Source organism: Diadema setosum, chromosome 9 (genome assembly GCF_964275005.1).
Source record: "Diadema setosum chromosome 9, eeDiaSeto1, whole genome shotgun sequence".
Taxonomy (NCBI): domain Eukaryota; kingdom Metazoa; phylum Echinodermata; class Echinoidea; order Diadematoida; family Diadematidae; genus Diadema; species Diadema setosum.
This window is the reverse complement of record NC_092693.1, coordinates 21,129,165-21,148,991: the sequence shown is the minus strand read 5'-3', so window position 1 is coordinate 21,148,991 and position 19,827 is coordinate 21,129,165. Positions and strand designations below refer to the sequence as shown.

At 38.7% G+C, this 19,827-nt stretch overlaps 1 protein-coding gene across 1 annotated transcript in view; it reads left to right on the top strand.

Moving 5' to 3' along the window:
• Positions 1–19,477, top strand: part of LOC140233231 (uncharacterized) — a 29,889-nt gene extending 10,412 nt beyond the window's left edge. The window contains exons 3-15 of the mRNA XM_072313342.1: positions 1,583–1,644; positions 5,573–5,719; positions 6,156–6,282; positions 6,902–7,041; positions 7,912–7,981; positions 8,395–8,593; positions 9,197–9,888; positions 12,251–12,294; positions 13,266–13,319; positions 14,979–15,390; positions 16,337–16,498; positions 18,425–18,580; positions 19,187–19,477. Of these exons, the coding sequence (XP_072169443.1) occupies positions 1,583–1,644; positions 5,573–5,719; positions 6,156–6,282; positions 6,902–7,041; positions 7,912–7,981; positions 8,395–8,593; positions 9,197–9,888; positions 12,251–12,294; positions 13,266–13,319; positions 14,979–15,390; positions 16,337–16,498; positions 18,425–18,580; positions 19,187–19,477 (2,556 nt within the window). The remainder of the gene's footprint in view (positions 1–1,582; positions 1,645–5,572; positions 5,720–6,155; positions 6,283–6,901; positions 7,042–7,911; positions 7,982–8,394; positions 8,594–9,196; positions 9,889–12,250; positions 12,295–13,265; positions 13,320–14,978; positions 15,391–16,336; positions 16,499–18,424; positions 18,581–19,186) is intronic.
• Positions 19,478–19,827: the final 350 nt, after the last annotated feature.

Here is a 19,827-nt window from a genome sequence, read left to right as displayed (position 1 = left end):
AGACAACAATCTGTTTAATGTGCCATTTAAGAAGACAGTGCGAAGGGGAGAGAAAGGGCTGGAGTTAAACTCACGCGGACCTAGCTGGCATCGGTGTAATTTCAGCTGTCAATAAATAGGAGGGTCTCTGAAAGTTGACTGCGTGGATTGTAATTAATGGTTACAGCACGTCACGCTCATAATGAGCCGGATGCTGCTAGTGTGAAGAAGGCAAAGAATAACCGCCCATCTTCGTGGCAGGGAAAGTTGTCTGTGGATATGACTATTGTGCATGCACTCCATACCAGGCTTTGTGGTAATTACTGGCAAAGTGCGGAAGATCACCGTGCAGAGTGGAAGCAGAAGACAGTAATTGATTCAATGAAGAACACTTATTGGTGTGATGGAGCTTAATTATATTACCTCTAATACTTGTCCATAGTTCTTCCTGTGAGTGGAAACCTGTGGCTATATCAATTTTGGGGACACGACCAAAATTCTGAAACTTATAGTTATACAGTAATAGTTTGTGATAATAACCTTTCAACCATGGAAAGCCTGAATTCTGTGACTTCAAGACAGTAGAATACGACTGAAGTGACATTTGCTGTGCTTTGAATTGTCCACAAAGTTGGTGATGGGAACGTGAGCTTCAATACTTTCTGAATTTACACCCAGGGCTCGACCAGGATTACGCATGTGATAAAGTCATGATCGTGACGCAACCGTAGCTAGAACACTAGCTGTTGGCAGTGACCATTGTGTTACCAAAACCTCGCAGCCATGGTATTATTTTGAAACACAGTGGTGTACACAAATCAAGGACCATGAGCAGGGTGGAGGGCAAGTATTCCCTGCCAGCCGTGCCCAGCGGGATGATTGGACACAGAAGGGCCAAATCGGCGGAGGTCAGGGGCATGCACGTGAGGGCACACTCGGCGAGAAGCACGTGGAGCGCCGTGGAGGCGAGATCCTCGCAGGCAGCGAACAATGCTGCCAAGAGGGCCGCGTACATTCGCAGACTGAAAATAATCTCAGCAAATGATATTCACCCAATAGATATTGTGAGTCATGTGGCCGATCGTGTGTGAAAATACAGTATAGGGCCTATATCAATACATGTCAAAGAAATCAAGTTTGAGGCGGACATTGCTCTGGACCAATGTCTGCCTCAAACTTGATTTCTTCCACAATGAGGCACCATGTATGTTTTGTGTAGGATTGATATCTGACATTTTATATCTCACAAAGGATTACATGTCTTTACTCAACATGCCTGTGCAAAATGACTTTTGAATTCAGTACATTTATATGTTTGACACAATGTGCACTGTCTAGTCATCTTGTTGAGATGAGGTTAATTGTTTTACAACTTTGTTTTCGAAGTTTTCAAGTCTTTTTTGAGTCCTGAATCTTGATGGTATTGACATAAAATTTATATACATAATGAACTGTTATTATCTTTAATAGGATATGTTTAATGGAGGACAACTTTTCAAGACATCTTTTGCGTTTAATATCTCTTACCAGTTGTACTGAAAGAGATCTAATGTCTCATGTTCTGGAAATTGTGTTTTGATGTCATTCTCTCTCCAACATACAGTACCAACCAAATAAGGATGATGCATCAAACCAGCATAGAACAGCAGCTACCAACTCATTCAGGTAAGATATATACCAATCTATCCTCTTTTATTTTATTAGATTATTTATTTTTGGTTTTCATACATATGTACCCATTATACTCATATACTCGAGCATTTATTATCAGTGATGTAAGTACATTCTTCATATTCACCCTCACACAGTTTTCTGAAGTTTTTTTCAATAGTGTGTGCAAAACATTTCAAGCATTCATAATCAGCCAATATTAAACTGCAATTGCATTTTTGCCTTACTAGTAGCAACCATCTTTTCATTCTCAAAGATATTAAATATAATAATTATAATTATTGGAATTCATGTATTAATGTTTCAGTGCCTACAATGATTTAGTGCATTCATATAGCTTTTGTACTGGTTTGTATAACAGTTACTATTCACTTTCAAAGCTTCAACATACATGTAGTGTATGTGCCTTTAGTATTAATTCATGATAGCTGTACAACATTAGATTTTTTAAAATGCATCATTCATTTTCATTGTAGAGAGTGACTTTGTATGAGTTTACATCTACCATATCATTACTAACAGTTAGAAACATACAGTATTCACATATCCCATATGTAGCCACAGTAGATAGATGGTAACTAATTCAAGCAAAATAATTTCATAGTTTTATCCCTTCATTTGGAACCTGTCAAGCATAATTCTTATCATGGCCATCTTGAAGCATTGTATGTGACATTCCATTTAAGTTGTATGTGGTACATTGTATGTAGTATTTGTTTTGTTTTTCTTACAGGTGCATTCAGAAACAATATTAGATACCAAAAGCCAATGAATGAATACTTTATGACCCTCTTAGTCTAATATAATCAGTATTTGCATAGGCATGATTAAGATGGGTCCATAGTACCACAATAGTTTTTTGAGCTACAGTGCCTTATCTCTTTAGATCCTTGGAGGATGCTTATTGAAGGCAATTGATTTGCAGCTACATCAGTAGAAAATGAGGAATTGACTTTTCTTATTTCCTTCCTCAAGCTGATGGCGAAAATTGAACACCCTAACAACATTTAGTTGTTATCATCATAATAGAACAAAAAGAATAGTAATCCCCCTTTTCTTTATAATCTTTTATGATTGAATAATTCAGCTACTTCTACATAGAACATATGTATATGGTATTAAGTGTCATCACATGACTTTTATGGTAGGGATGATATATTGTGTTTATATATTTTCACTCTGGGTTAATACAGACAAAATATATTCCATCCATGATTTCATCAGCTCCCCACTTTCTGTACCATGGACTTTTCAGTAAGTTATCACTGTTTTATGGAAGCAAGAGGAGTCTTTGAAGCACATTTGTGGAGTTTTCGTGTCGCGAGTTCTGTCTTCAAATTGACATCTAGCCTGTTTACAAGACTTTTGTTTATTCTTTATTTGTCTCTCAGGCTTTGTATAATCTATGAAGTCACAAAGGTTCACTTTGTGCTGTGTACACCAAGAATGGAAAGCAGTGTTTCACTGCAACTGGCATGTCAACTTGTCTGACATCATTCTGTGTTTGGCTGACATCCTAATGCCCATGTCTTCTATAGCTTAAAGGGACTGTACAGTACTGGTTGAGGTGGGGATTCATGTTTTGAATATTCCTAAGTGAGATAATGAAACGCCTCTTATGAAATATGAAAGAGCATGTAATTTTAAGAAGGATTCAACGTTTATTTGATGAAAATTGGTTTTCAAATGGCTGAGATATCGAAAAAAGTGCTAATAATAAAAAGCGACATGCCACAACTTTATTAGGATCTCTTTGTTTCAACTTGTTTTTGGATATCTCAGCCATTTCAAAACCGATTTTCATCGAATAAACTTTTGATACCCCTTAGAACTGCATGCACTTCGACATCTCATAGAGTGGTTTCTGAATATCTCGCAAAACGTTAAAAGCTACATTGTAAATCCTCACCTCGACCAGAGCTGTACACACCCTTTAAATGTTTTGTTTTATTAGCTTACTGTAATTTTATAAGGTTGATTATTACATTATGCTGTTACAGCTCATCATATAACAGCTCTTAATCAATGATGTCTTCAACTACATTGTGGATTGTAATACAATTCATTTCTAACCCTGAGGATGCATGTTCATTATCATACATCACACATTAATGTGTGTTTAATTTCACCTCATTATCACCTCACTTATGACTACCAATCAGTTCATATTGCTGACTAAATAATATTCATCATGCCTAATGAACCATAATCCGTGAAAAAGCTACTTATATTGCAACTGCATAAATTCGTTTGTTTTTTATTGTGTGGTTATGAGTGTGATAAAACAGTCCACAACCAATACACTGTACCATATGCACTGCTTTTCATCCCTCTTTGTTTAAATTGTGTGTTTTTCACACTTTCTATTGAAGAGTTTCACTTGCTGGATTGTTTTTGTGAAATTTTGCAGTACCCTTTCAACTTCGCAAGCACGCAATATGTGTCTGCATTCTTGTTTGTGTATATGTGTGTGTATGTGTGTGTGTGTGTGTGAGTGTGTGTGTGGGTCTTTGAAAAATGTATGGATTGCTTTGATATATGTGTGTGCATAATGTTTATGTAATTATGGTAAACATCTTTGTTTTAGTGACTGAAGTCAGATAATTTTCAAATAGAAAGGCAAGAATTGCAGTGCAACAGAAATGAGACCAGTTCGTGCTCAATGACCAGAAAACCCAACATTGTATTTTTTTTTTCATAGTGGTGATCAGAATTGAAAGAAAGTCATATTACTAGTGTAATCAGTACCATTTGACTCCTAGTTAGAGCAGGAGAAAAAATTGTATTGACGTTTGAGTGGCCAAATTCTTCAGCGTATCACAAACGCTTTAATGAATTTACAACTTTGTTCCTCGTCATGAAGTATTGTTTTGATACTTGGTCTCTTTGTGAGAGTCTACAAGCTATTTCATTAAGAAAGTGGTGTCTTTGATTTAGTTTGAACAAGTCCTTAGCAATACCATTGGAAAAAAATGTAATTTTTACCATGTGTGAGCTTCTGTTAAAAGAAAGCTATGATCTTCATATATCGTCGCTGGGGCGACAAGACCTCGTATCTACGAAATGTCAAATGTTCAGGAGAGCAAAAAAACATGGCGGCCAATGCACTGTGGCGAATGGGATAGCCTTTCCTTTGACATGCCGTGGTGGCTTCATTTTTCGAGTAAGACAGTTGGGATTTGGACAGAATATCACTTAACCCATTATTTGACCATTAAAGGGCCTGTACAGTACTGGTTGAGGTGGGGATTCATGGTTTATACATTCCTAAGTGAGATAATGAGAAACCTCTTATGAAATATGAAAGAGCATGTAAACTTGAGAAGGATTCAACATTTATTATGAAAATTGGTTTTCAAATGGCTGAGATATCCAAAAAAGTGATAATAATAAAAGACTACATGCCCCAACTTTATTAGGATCTCTTTGTTTCACCTTGTGTTGGGATATCTCTGCCACTTCAAAACCGATTTTCATCAAATAAACTTTTGATACCCCTTAGAATTGCATGCTCTTTGACATCTCATAGAGTGGTTTCTGAATACCTCGCAAAATTTTAAAAGCTAAATCCTCACCTTGACCAGAACTGTACACACCCTTTAATCCAAAAAAGTCATTTTCACCAAAATTGCAGATACAAGGTCTTGTCACCCTAGCGACGAATGCCTGTTATAACCCTCATAGTCTCATCACCTGAAGAAAAACATCTCACATTGACTTTCAAAAAACAAACAACACTCACAAAACCCCAACAGGCATGGATTTTTTTTTGTTAGATGAAGAGGAATAGTACATTTTGTGATATTTTCACAGAAATTGATAATCTTTAGTATGAATGATAAGACATGATAGGAGAAGAACTTGTACCAGAATGTGGGGAAAGGTAATCAGACCCAAGTTATTGTTGTTGTCATGGTAACAGCTCAACGACAAGACTCAAGCAGGTGCCGTTGCCCCAGGTGAAGAGCCAGGAGTTTGGTCGCACTGCCACGCCCAGGGGTATGAAGAATGTCTCCATCAGTGGTGACCGCTATCTGGGGACGGTCAAGGCACAGCCAATCCAGAATAGGTATGGAGGACTTATTCAGTTAACATTAGAAAATATACATCATCATTGAAAGACAAGTCTGTGCACTTTTATTGATTTGAAGGTTTAGTTTGTAATATATTTGTCCTGAACAACGTGTATGTATAATGAATTAATCAATTCAGTCAATGGAATTAGATCTTACTGCTTTGCAATATTTATCTAATTCAGATGCAAATCAACAGAACTGTATTGCTTTGATGTTAGGCTATCCTAACAAGACTTTTCAGAAAGTTCTTTATAAGTGTGGACCAAGAGTATTGTACATATGAGATGTTTATTCATTGATTCAAAACAGATCCAAAACAATGTTTGGAAAATCTGGAAAGTGTATTTAACACCATGCTTTGTCTGCATATAAACAATAACAATAACAGCGTGAATGCCATGAAGATTTCTTACTCTCATCAATCTATAGCCCCGTCACTCATCAGTCCTACCCTCAATACAAAGTCTCCTCGCTGCCGAAGACGGAACAGGTGCGACGGTTTGAGGATGAGCAGTCCAACCTCCACATCTCCCGGACCCTTAAACGGAAATCAGAGGTGGGCCTTTTTCTAGTTTCAGTACCAGAATGACAATATTTGTTTGTTGAATTTCTTGGATATTATAGATATAAAGAAAATGTTTTCATTTTTTGCGAAATATGGGCAATGTTTCAAGTTCCACTTCAGCAGCAGGTTCAATAGCTGTATTTGTTGCACTTGCCAAATACGTTCATCCTTTGAAAATTAGGTTTGATTTTGATACGATGTAAAGTCATCCAAGTATTATGAGTTGAGTTATTCAAAAAGATGGCAATAGAATGGTAAAGAAAACCTTGCAATATGAAGACATACTTTTGTTTCATTTTGTACATGTCAATTTGTGCTCACTACTAGAGGATCATGCATGCCTCAAAATTGGCATTTGTTTTGCACGTGGCATATTTGTCCTATTAATGTTAATAGCCATTCAATTTTCATATATCATACTTATATACAGTAAGTCTCACCATCTGCTCTGATATGGCCGTTCAGGTGTGTAATTTGTCTGCATGGAAGAAGTTTTTGTTTGATAATTATGCAGATGGTGGTGGGGGGGGGGGGTTGGAAGAGAATTTATATTGTTTTATTGCAAAGATGTCAATACTGTCATTGTCTTGTTTACTTGTTTGCTATGTAGATCCTGTCTCACAGAGTGGATAGAATGTACTACCTGTGTGGCTCCAATCTCCCGGCCAGAGGAAAGTATCAGGTGGACGAAGCGGAGCTGGAGAAACTCAGAGAGTATTCCAGGATGAGAAATGCCAACAGAGTGAACAGGTAGGAAATGTTTTCTTCGCCGATTGGAACACATGCTAGAGTGCTGTAATTCTCACCATTTGGCACAGATATCTAGAAACATAAATTGTAAATAAATAGAGATTACTTAATCCCCCTCATCGCTGTTGTGTTACTATGACATTCCTTTTGGTCCTGCTGAGGCAAATTGCTACACCTGAGTGGAATTGCTAACTTCACAACTACATGTAGGTCAAGTCTGGATGGATTACAGAATGCTGATAAAGAAAAGCTAAGCACCTGAGCACATAAGGGATTAATCTGACAATAAATTGATCAGTTCTGTTGGTACTCATTTATTGAGTTTTCCTGATCTCTTGTTACCTCATAAATGGATTTTTTTTTTTTTTTTTTTTGGGGGGGGGAGGTATTGTGACTCCAATCTGTTTTGAGATACTTTGAGGCAGGTTGGATAGAAAGAAGGTAGATTGAATGACAAGTTGAAAGATCAAGATATGGATTGATAGATAGATGGACAGTAAACAGGGCATTGCTATTGTTGCATAGAGCATAGATAGATGGATATGTGTTTAGATAAAAAAATGGAGGGATAAGTTATTGAATGGCCCCATGTTACATTAATTTATTATGATTTGTGATGAAGAGTAATTGTGGAAATGTTATACCACATATTTGCTTTATGTGTCGATTTAGATTAACAAAAACTCACCCTGACGGATACATAATATCGAGAGGATGTTATTGATGAAGAAAATAGTAGGCTTTTCATAGATCTATGGTCTACAGTGTCCAAGGCAGTTTATTTAATAGATATTGTGAAAATGTGTTTTTTGACTTATGCTTTCTAACTAATACTAGTGTTTTGATTTTTGTGCTTTGTTGGTTTCTTAGCGGCCGATCCAGTGTCAGAAGTGGTAGAAGCCATGCTGTATCGAGTTATCTCTCAGAGTTTGACGAACCGGTATGTCCTAGAGATAAACTTCATCAAGAAGAATTCTTGTTTTTTGTTTTGTTTCATTTTATTGTATGGTACTTTGTTTATTCTTGTTTTTTTTTTAAGGGTGTGTAGTTATTGAATGTCATCCTTTACAAGGTGTGTAGTTATTGAAAGTCATCCCTTACAGAGATGATTGTTGGTGTTGAAAAGATTTTACTGTGATGTGTATGTTATTTTGAATGGAATTCATCTTGATGCAACGTTGAATGAATGCCTATGCTCACTTTTGATGTACATATCTGTTGATTTAATTGGTGAATTACTATTACTTGTTATTGCATGTTGTATTTGCTGCACATGACTGTGTTCATGCAGTTAAAGGTCTGATATTCTTTTTTTTCCCCTATTTACTGTGTGTTGCACTCCATATCATGCAGGGGGTCATTGCACCATGTGGGTCAGAACGCTATACGCCCTTGTCAAGAGATGGCAGTGTTAATTTGAGTGTGCAGGGTAGTAGTGTTCCGCCCAAGAGTGATGAGGCCAGCGATCGGATAGCATCTGACGAAACATCGCAGAAAAACCAAGATGGTGGGGCTGAGGATCGTCTGGCTGCTCAAGAAAGTGGCGATCAAGGTCAGGGAGATTTGATACTGACAATAATTTTTTTTTCCTGATTGATTGAATAAATTTGTGCTAATTTCAAAGATATGCAACAAATTATCGCTAAAGTGTCAAGCACAAGTAAGTGTTGAGTACATCATGCAGAGGAATGTCATCATAACAAGGAGCTAAAAAACGTGTGTTCACCTTGTTGTATTAGGTTTCCCATTATATCAGGATAGTTTACAAAAAAAAAAAAGAGTGTAAAGAGATGGGACCTCCTAAAACACCTTGCTATAAGAGGGGTTTGTTATATATAACCTCTTAATAACGAGGTTCCAGTGTAGTTGTCAGGTTATAGAATGTTACAGGGTTTTCTGAGCCAATCAGCACTCACAGCACACAACGAGTCATATACCATAGTGGTTATCAGTGGTTTGTGGCATGATGTGTGTCAGTACATGTATAACAGCATAATATATCATATTCCACATCTAGGTACTTGGTCTGGACCTCCCTGTTCTTTGTGACCATTTCAACTCCATAGAAAGAATATGTTTGGTAAAATGATTATATACTAGGTAGCACTTCCATTTTCTGAAGTTTCATTAATTTCTCCCTTTTCATGACATGCAGGAGAAAGTGAAAATCAGACTAAGGATGAGCAGGGTAGTGAAACCCATAAAGAGGAGGACAGTGTGCATTCAGGAACTGAACAGAGTACTAGTGCTTCCAATGCCAAGACAAGTCCCCACAGGACAGATGGAGGAGAGGGCGATGGAAGAACTGGTGATGAGGATGGGAGGAAGGAAGATGGACATCAACCTACCGGTGCATCTGAAGAAGCGACAAGCAAAGACAGTAATGGAAGTGGTTCCGGAGATGGTGCACATGACAGAGGGGAGGGGTCGGGCGTCGAATCTGAGTCAAACAGTGCGAGAAAGGAGAACGAAAGTGGTTCGTCAGAAGGAAATGCAGATGCAGAGCAAGATGCGCAGGGAACAGTTGACGCCAGCCATCCCGGCAACGGGGATGAAGACGGTGGAGTGGATGGTGGTCACGGAGACCAAGTTACCAGCAATGATGATGCTGGCGTGGACAAATCCGCAGCGGGAGATGATGAGTCGAGAGGAGCGGGAGACACCGTCGAGAATGGCAGTGAGAGCATCACTGCAGGAGATGGTGGTTCTAATGTGGAAAATGGCGGGGAAGACTCCAAGGACTCAGATGGTGTGGCAACAAACAGAGAGGAAAATGAAGAAGCAGATTGTGAGGGGAAGGATGGAGAAGCCAGTTTAGATGGAAAAGAGGAGGAAGAGAAAGGAGAGGTGAGTATTAGACACGTAATGATTATAGATAACAGATATTATGTTGTGCTGTGGACAGTAATCCTTTTAAACACTATACTTAGGAATTTCTTGAATGTACATTTGCATTTGCCATGCTCATTGGGGGCAAACTAGTTTCTCTTCTACAAATTGTACTTCTGTATTTCCAGCAATGTATTATTGTTATTATTGACATGTTGATTCACTGCAAATGAATTTCAATCTTTACCACTCAGACATTTTAATTTTGATGCATACTTATGTAGTATGTCAAGGGAATTAGACCAGACATGTATGACTTCTGAGAATTAAACCAATGTGATATAAATTTGCCTTGATGAATTTTACAAGGCTTGTGGAAGTACAGGATTGAATTTTACTGTATAGCCTTGCTTTTTATGTCCATATGGTTGACTGACTGGTTATTGTAATTTGTTTGTGCCTTACGTCCTCTGAGCACATTTCTTCATCCATTGTTTCTTGTATCCATTTTGATATTGATGTTGCATTTGTCTCCACTGATATTATCACAGCACAGTCATCATTCTATTACCATTATCTATGTACACGTAATTCCTCATGACATGACTATTTCATTATTTGCGATCACTTGTAACGCTTAAAGACCTGATAGCGTGGGGATTCGTGAATGGTCCAATCATTTGCTGCCCAAGGAGGTACATTAAAAAAACACGAATACATGTAGCACTCATCAGCGAATATATGCAGCAAAGCATGATCTCATTGGTAATGGTCAAATCCAGTGGATATTCTTCAGCTGTTTGTGGGTACTAATACACAGAGATCAGTGGTAAAAGTGTACACAGTTCATTAAAGGGATTCTCCAATGTATCCGAGCTGGGCCAACCTTCCCAGTCCATGCATCCCCACCTTACCAAGTCTTCACGTCACAATTGTCCTACTAAATGTATTAATCAATTCAAGTATACATGTATGTATTGAATGTTTATGCATGACAAATATCACAATTTTCATTGTTATAATGTCACAGTCATATTTTGGTTAATCATTTGGGGTTTTTATTTTAGATCAGCTGTGAAACACAGTGCATACTTATTACCAAGCCGTATTCTTCCATTCCAAGCTTTCTGGTACAATGGTTTCTGGTGCAATTCTCCATGGAAATATCTATACTAAGGAGCAGAAGTATGCTTAAACTGTTATTTTCAAGGTGTAGATCTTGTAGAATATAATGGGTAGTGTGGGATTGCAATTATTTTATTATCATCATCACCAGCACGATCACATCATACTATATTCTCACATTTATTTGTTCATTTCTCTTTTGTCTTTATCTTTCCTTGTGCATATTCGGCTCTGTAACATTGGTGCCAAAAGGAATAAAATTGACCATAGATTTTAGATGTTTGTGGTGGTGGTATCTATAGGCCTACTTATAGATGATTTATCCTATAGTCTCCCTAGCTGCTTTGATTTAAAGATTGATAGATAATAATGATAGATTTTGTTGCTTTCAAATTTTACTTTAATCTGCTGCTTCTATCCCTTGCCTGACCATAGATACTGTAACTGCATTTTAATATATTTGCTTCTGTTTACCTCTTGAAATGGCTGTAACTACATTGTATTAACATTTACTCCAACTGTACTCATCATTTTCAGTAAATTTCATGAGTATGTCACATACATTGTACTTCTGGTGTGCACATAATCAAGTATATTGCCTCCTGCCTGTTATCCTTAAAAGACATGTCTAACACTCACTCAATTGGCAATTTGGCAGTTGCTCCATCCTCTTAACAAATCTATCTCTTCATCAGTGTACCTATCTATCTTCGAAAAATGTCCTTCCATACATCCATCCATTCATCTAGCTACACATTTCTATTGATAGTATCTATCAGTCTTTTCATCTATCTATCTTATCTATCTATCTATCTATCTTTCTTTCTTTCTTTCTATTTATCTTTTTATATATCTATCTTTCTGTCTATCTATCTATCTTTCTATTTATCTGTTTATATATCTATCTTTCTGTCTATATATCTATCTATCTATTTATCTTTTTCATATGGTCTATCTTTCTATCCATCTATCTATCAATCCATCTATCCATCTATCTGTCAATCAATACATCTTGCCCTCTATCCCTCCAATCCATACATCTATCAATTAACTAGTAATGATATCTCTGTGTTTATGTGTTTATCTGCTACCAGTCTATGTACTGTACATGTAGGCCCTAAATGTGTGATTTTCTGCTGCATGGTTTGAATTATCTTTTTATCTCCTCCTTGTACGGCTTCTCCATTTGTTTGCCCCTCCTCAAACCCCCCCTTCCCCCCTTTTGTGTAATTTTGGCTGCTAATGTGTCGTCCAGAATTCAACATCAGGTGATGATCCACAAGACGAGCATTTAGAAAGGTGAGCTTGATGTCTACTTGATAAAAGATACAAGTGAGAAGACAACATTATGTAATCATGTAATTTGTTTTCCAAGCGCTATTGAAATTTCATAGAAAATGATTTCCTGAGGCATCTTTATAAAAGAGGTATTCTCATGTAAGGATCATTGAAAAGATTTATATACTCATGCTGTCATAATTAGCATGTGTACAACGGTAATTTAATCACATCTTATTATGAAGATTCCATTAGTGCTCATCAAAGGAAGTTTCAAAGAGAGGGAGAGATAGTAATACAGACCCATTAGCATCTTTGCAAGGCCAGGAAAGGGTCTACCTTCCATTCGTTGATCATGATATTCTAAAAATACAGTTTTATGGTGTTAAAATGGTTTGGTGACAATGAGATCTAGCACCTTTCTTCAGCTTTTCTTTGTGGAAGGTCAATTTTCTAACATAACAATTATTTATGAAAATTTAGAGTGAATCTTTACAAGAACAGCCACAGTTGCTTGAATACTTCATGTCGTCAGTTGAGAATGATAAGGGCATTAAGCTGCCTCTAAACCCATAGTGTTCGGGACAACTTAGCGCCCTTCTCATATTCTCAACAGACGATGTCTGAAGTATTTTAATATGTATATATTATGCCAACCTATGCAATATGAAACATATCTGTCTAAATGTATAATGGTAGGAAATAGAATGCTTTAAACATTGGAAATGCGATGAAGATCTGGCTCTCAAAGAAACATGAGGGGCAAGCAGAAGATGACCTCACAAGGGGTTTGTCACAGTATCTCAGATTTTGATCCCAAAGTTGAAATGTTGTCGTGACATAATTCTACAGAGTTTGAAAGCTTTTTCATATGAGTTTACTGTTTTCTTGGGCCTTTCTTTATTCAATGTGTACTTTTTTGGGGGCAAATATTCTTACATTGCTGGCAGAATAATAGCGATAATCATAATAACTCAAATCTTTATTTCTAGCATTGCCCCTGGATTGAAGCTTGACAAGACACCAGTCACCTTGAAGAAATCAGAGTGAGTTTCTTGTTTGTTTGTTTGTTGTTGTTGCTGTTGTTGTTGTTGTTGTTGTTGTTGTTGTTTTTTGGGGGGTCCCTTTCTTCACCCTTTGCATTTACTATGTATTTAATGATTTTCCTTAAAATATACTCCCTCTAAATCAAAGAAAAAGAAAGCTGGGTAAGTGTATTAAATATAATATGACATTGAGTATTGTTTACTAATTCTTTTTTCTCAGTAATTGCTTTTTAGCATTCAAGAGTGTAAGGTGCTAATGGTGTGAAAATAGAAATCAATAAACTTGTGAGATAGATGATGTGAGGATAAAAGATTAGACTGAATGTACTCATGCAAAAATGTGTTACTGAATGTACTCATGCAAAAATGTGTTATATTTTATTTGCATGATCTGTCATGCAGTATAATGGTATTACAAAAATTCAAGTTGGTTTGTAATAAGATACATTGTCTTTACTTATGTATGAACAACTTTATCCTTTCAAGAAGAAGATATGAGTTATTCTGTTCTATCGAATTTTATATGGAATAAATCTGTCAGTTTGATTGATCAATGGTTTTTTTTTTTTCTTCAGTTCGTGGATTTAAGTTATCTTTGTGTTTTTAATCAGAATCACTTTATCATCTCTTCATAAGAAACTGAAGCTACTGATGGTATAAAAAAGGATCATCAATCGTTCTTTGATGTTTTTATCATATTCTTCTCATCACATTGTAGCAATATAATGATGTCAACACCCAAACAAAATATGAATGTTGTGTGATCCTGCTATGCCAGGTTATGACATTATATAGATGATGACTGGCGGGGGAGGGAACATACCGAATGTTCCACCCGAAGGGTTTGAAATGCTATTGAGGGAGGTTATAAAGGGAATGACTAGTAACTGATCAGTGGGAATCAGTGGGGATGCTGGGGGATGATTGTTCCAATTCTTGTGGGATTCATTTAAGAGTACATTATATATATCTATTGTTGTGTGAAAATTATTTACTTCAGAATGGTCTCATATTCAAGTAATGTGCAGGTTAATGTTTCCAGAATAGCATGCCTGTACAGTGACAGGGCAATAAACTGCACATTACTTGAATATGAGACCGTTCTGAAGCAAATAATTTTCACACAACAATAGATATATAATGTACTCTTAAATGAATCCCACAAGAATTGGGACAATTCCCCCCCCCCCCCCCCAGCATTCCCACTGATTCCCACTGATCAGTTACTAGCCATCCCTTATCTCCCTCAATAGCATTTCAAACCCTTCGGGTGGAACGTTTGGTACGTGTTCCCGACAACAAAAGTCATCATCTGTTATATTATATGGGTTAGTCAAATACGTCAATGTCAACCACCAGCACAACACACTCGATCGCTCGCGCAGAGCCAAATTTACTGTGCCCGCATGCGCGGGTCTGTCTGTCATTTGTTACGTGAAAATGTTTTCCCATGGGAGAACATTACAAAAATGTTCTCCCATGGGCGAACATAACCAATGTTCCTCCATCACGTGACTGTGTTTAGGCAATCACTAACCGGTATTTGACTAACCCATTTAATATTATGTGATATCACACCTTATTTCTCATCCTAACTTTCCCATTTATCTGTCACATAGTGCTTTATATATCAACTCTGATTTCCATTTCTCATTCTAGCGTGTACCTGACAGACTTTACCAACCCCAACAGACGAGATTCTGATGTAGAGCTTGGTGATCTGCATCACCATGCCAGCGGTAGCCATGACGACGAGATTGCCAGCATGGAGCAGAACTTGCAGCGGGTGGACGCCCTCACCCAGAACGTCGACGACGTGGGTCACCTCTCGGAGTCCAGCTACGACCCTTCCGACTTTGACCCCGAGGAGGATCCCAACGGGCGGAGCTTCGACGCCGGAGTCTTCGCCAAGGTGAAGAGCGAGGAGGAGAGGAGACGTGCTGAGCAGCTCAAACGAGAGAGACGGGAGGCGAAGAGCGCTGCCAAGGCAGCCGCCCAGGAGGAGATGGAGGAGAGGAAGAAGGCAGAGAGTGCGTGGGCCAAGAAGAGGACTCCCAGGGTCAAATTTAAGGTGAGTATTGTTATATTCAAGCTCCTCACTTGGAGAATCGATTTTGTTAGTGGTCTATTGCAGATTTGAAAGTACATGGTGACAGAAGCAGTGAGGTCAATAGTGTTCCTGTTCTCCTGTTGTGCATTAGTGTTTGGAGGCCATGTAATTTGCTGTCCAACAGCCAAATCATTGGCATAGAGACTGATGTGTAATCATTGGACTCCGATCGAAACACTGTCATCAGAAGATTGTGGGAGAGTGCTCCTGAGGAGGTTGTATGTTATATGTGCATTTTAGAGAGTTGAGCCTCAGGAGTCAGTGTTCTGTTGTGAGCAAATTTGCTGGATATTAATTGTGTTGACTTATCAGAGACTCCAATCCCAAGCATCTCTTAATCAAACTGGCGACTGTGATTGCATGTCATGCACACAGTGCGAAGCGTGATGTCTCTTGGGGCCAGGTTCCATGGCCTGCTTGAGTATCCTGGAAGCTTTAGGGTTTGAGATGCTCTTTTATGTTATCTTTATAGCCTTGTATTTGAACATTCATGATGAAATAAAAGTTGATGAGAGAAAGCTACATGTTAAGTGCGAGAAAGCATGTCTCAAGCCAGAGACTCACAGCAAGAGTGGAACCATTTCATTCTCAAACAGGAAAGAGGGAGATTTTGCGAATTTGCCTCAAAGCAAGGGATTTCCTGCCAAAAGTGAGAGAATTGGGGAGTCTGTGACTTATTGATTCTTTCTAAGATACTACATGGCATTATGATCCACATGTGCTGATTGAGATTTCCACACCACATTATTCAGTATGTGGTATCAGGTATATCAGCCTTAAAATGCAATTTGCTGCCTTAAGGAAACGCTGTCTCATCTCCCATGGATGTGAATAGGATCTGAGTGTGCAATTTATGTGAGCCAGTCATTGAAATCTCCTCTTATTTTGATTTCTTTTTAACTCTTAGATTGCTGAGATATACAACTTCATCAGCAGCAGGCAGCGAGAGATCTTCACCCACAAGTTCCAGGAGCTGGACTCCAACAAGGATGGCAAGATCACCGTCAAGGAGCTCACTCGCAAGATGCACAAGGGGGCGTCCAAGGAGGACGCACAGCAACTCATCAAGGTTAGTCATCTGTTGCCATGGCAACTGCATGCCAAGCTTGATATGCAGTTTGTGTGGAGAGATACACATATTTTGTGTGAAGGATTGTGATGCTGTGGGTGTCTTTGGGAATGTACGTATGATGCCGGTCTTCGTTTTTTGTTTTTTGTTTTTTTAATGTGACCACAGTCTTGCATACAACTTCTATCAAAAGATGATGATGAGTAACGACTCTGGGAAATGAATTGGGTTCTTGAGGGTTTTGTCCATGTATGTGACTCTCACATAAAAGTTCATGTTAGAGTCGGCATCCTGCATGAATGATTTATTCAAATACGTTCTCATGACCAAAAGACATGATGCAGTTGAAAAATATATATTGGGCCCGTGAACTTTCTCACCACCCTCCTCCTTTACCCTGATTTACACTTGCTTCTCTGTTCAGTCATTTCTTCTTTTCTTTTCTTTTTTATACCCCCGCCAAACGAAGTTTGAAGGGGGTATATAGGAATCAGCGGACGGTCGGTCGGGCGGTCGGGCGGTCGGGCGGTCGGGTGGTCGGGCGGTCGGGCGGTCGGTCGGGCGGTCGGTCGGGCGGTCGGTCCGTTGCAAATCTTGCGTCGCGAACTACTTCCTCAGTTTTCAACCGATTCCCATAAAACTTGGCACAGATGTGTGCCTTGGGTTGTAGATGTGCAAGACGTATTTTTTGATAGTACCCAAAAGTACGTTGCCATGGTAACGGCATATTATGGGCAAAAATGGGTACAAATCTTGCGTCGCGAACTACTTTCTCAGTTTTCAACCGATTCCCATAAAACTTGGCACAGATGTGTGCCTTGGGTTGTAGATGTGCAAGACGTATTTTTTGACAGTACCCAAAAGTACGTTGCCATGGTAACGGCATATTATGGGCAAAAATGGGTACAAATCTTGCGTCGCGAACTCCTCCCACAGTTTTTGATCAATTTTTATGAAATTAGGTACAGATGTTCATCTGAATATGTTAATGTGCAAGACACATATTTCCGCAGTGGCAAAAAGTGCGTTGCCATGGTGACGGCATGTTATTGGTAAAATATAGGGCAAAATGCTTCATGGCAAAACTGCTTCATCAGTGTTCTTCCAATTCTCATGGAATTCATATTGAATGTTTGTCTTAGGATATAGGTCAGCATGACACATTTCTTGACAGTGACAAAAAGTATGTTGCCATGGTAACAGCTCACATATTATGAGCCAAAATGATGGAAAGATTTGTGTTGCAAACTACTTCCTCAGTTTTTGCCCAATTTCCATGAAACTTGGTACAGATGTGTGCCTTTGGTTGTAGATGTGCAAGACGCATTTTTCGACAGTACCCGAAAGTACGTTGCCATGGTAACGGCATATCAATGGCAGAAGATCAAGGAAAGATCTTGCGGATTTAACTACTTCCTCAGTTTTTTGACCAAAGCTTATGAAATGTTGTTTTGACCAAAGCTTATCAAATGTTGTTTGGCGGGGGTATAACCAGTCGCTGTAGCAACATTTCTAGTTTCATTTTAGAATGACTCTCCTGCACTTCCCCCCCTCCCAAAAGATAAATCAATGGGCTTGTTTCTATCCTGTCAGAGTTTATTGATGGAGGTTTCTATCATAGGTTGCATTCAAATAATTTTACCACTTCACAGATAAAGTGAGGAACATGAGGGGATGTTGCTGTGTTCTCTCTTTGACCATGGGTATCCTTCTAGTCAAACAGTCTATGGTACTCCCATTTAGATATCTGAGAAAAATATCTAAAAAAACCCCCCAAACTCGTCTGCCACATTGATGGGTTTGAAGCAAAATGACATGGCTTCCTGACTCTAAGCAACAACAACAACAAAAAAAAAAAAACCACTACCATGTCAGTTGACTCTTCCAGTAAGTAAATATTGCTATGTATTCCCTTTTTTCTCACAGGTATTTGATTTGAACAAGGACAAGACCATAGACCAGAGAGAGTTTGTTACCGTGGCAGCGCTGAACGACAAGTTAAATGGTACAGAGATTGAATCGGAGAATGACCCACTGGAACTCAATTTGCAGAAACTCTCTCTTCACATCACAGCATACAAGGTAAAAAGACAACAACAACAACCCAGGAATATCCCTGTAAAAAATTGCTATTTTGTATGTGGAATATTGTAGGCAGAAAACAGGTTTATCTGAGGCATAAGGAATAGCAAAACATTTTGCATTCAATTTGTTAGTCACACGTTGAAATTAACTTCAGGGTCAAAGCAGTGATGTGGATGAGTGGCTTATGGGCACAAAATATTTGCAACATTGCATAGATGACCTTCTGTATTCCAACTCTTGATTCAATGAGATTGAGATAGATTGAAATAAGATATGATAAATCAAATTTATATGAAGAAAAATCTTTCTTCTGTGTCCCTTGCCCTCAGACTGTGCATGTTGATAGTGTTTAGTCCATATATATGTGTGCGCTTACCCTACTTGTCATTTTGCCTCTGATGAAGATTCTGCTAGGATCGCAAGCTGAGGCCCCTTTTGACTCCATTTAAATTCTTTTGTACAATTCAGATAACTTGTGATCATTTTTCCTCCTGATATATATCCACATCTTTTGTTATCGTTAATGAAAATTACGTGGAATAAATGATGTACTAGTTGCACATGTGGTTGCCATCATTTGGATTTGGATCTCTCGTTGTGTAGGAAATGTTTGAGACTGTTGACCAGAATCAAAATGGCCGTCTGTCCATGGAAGAGATCATGCTCATTGTCTCCCTCTCCGTCGGCACCGAGGTCGGCACCGACACGGACGTCGTCCAGTACATCCACAACACCATCGACAAGGACGATGACGGGACCATCGACTTCGTCGAGTTCCTCTCCTACATCCCGTTCTTTCTCAAGATCCACAAGGACATCGTCGGCAAGCCGGTGACGGTGAAGGAGATCGAAGAGGCTCGGCTCGCGGTCAGGGAAGCGATGTTGAGGCGGTAGTCAACTCTTGGGAGGGGGAGGGGAGGGGGAAGGGAAGGTGGGAGGTGGGGCAGAAGGAGGCATAGCATTTGGAAGGTCCAGTCATGAACTCAAAGAACATTCAAGGTGATTGTCCTTCAAATGTTTGATGCCGTTGATGATGCAGACGTAAAGAAGAGAAGACATTAAATGTACAGTATGAAAAGCGATTTGCACATTTTGTAGGTCAAACTTTCTTTGAGAGGAAAAGAGGGTACATCGTAGGGTCTGTCATATTGTAGTTTCCGAATCAGTCATCGCTCCAAGTTCAAAGTCAGAAGAGTTGATGATGGAGATGAGAAAGAAGTCACAGTACAGTCAACCTCACCTAA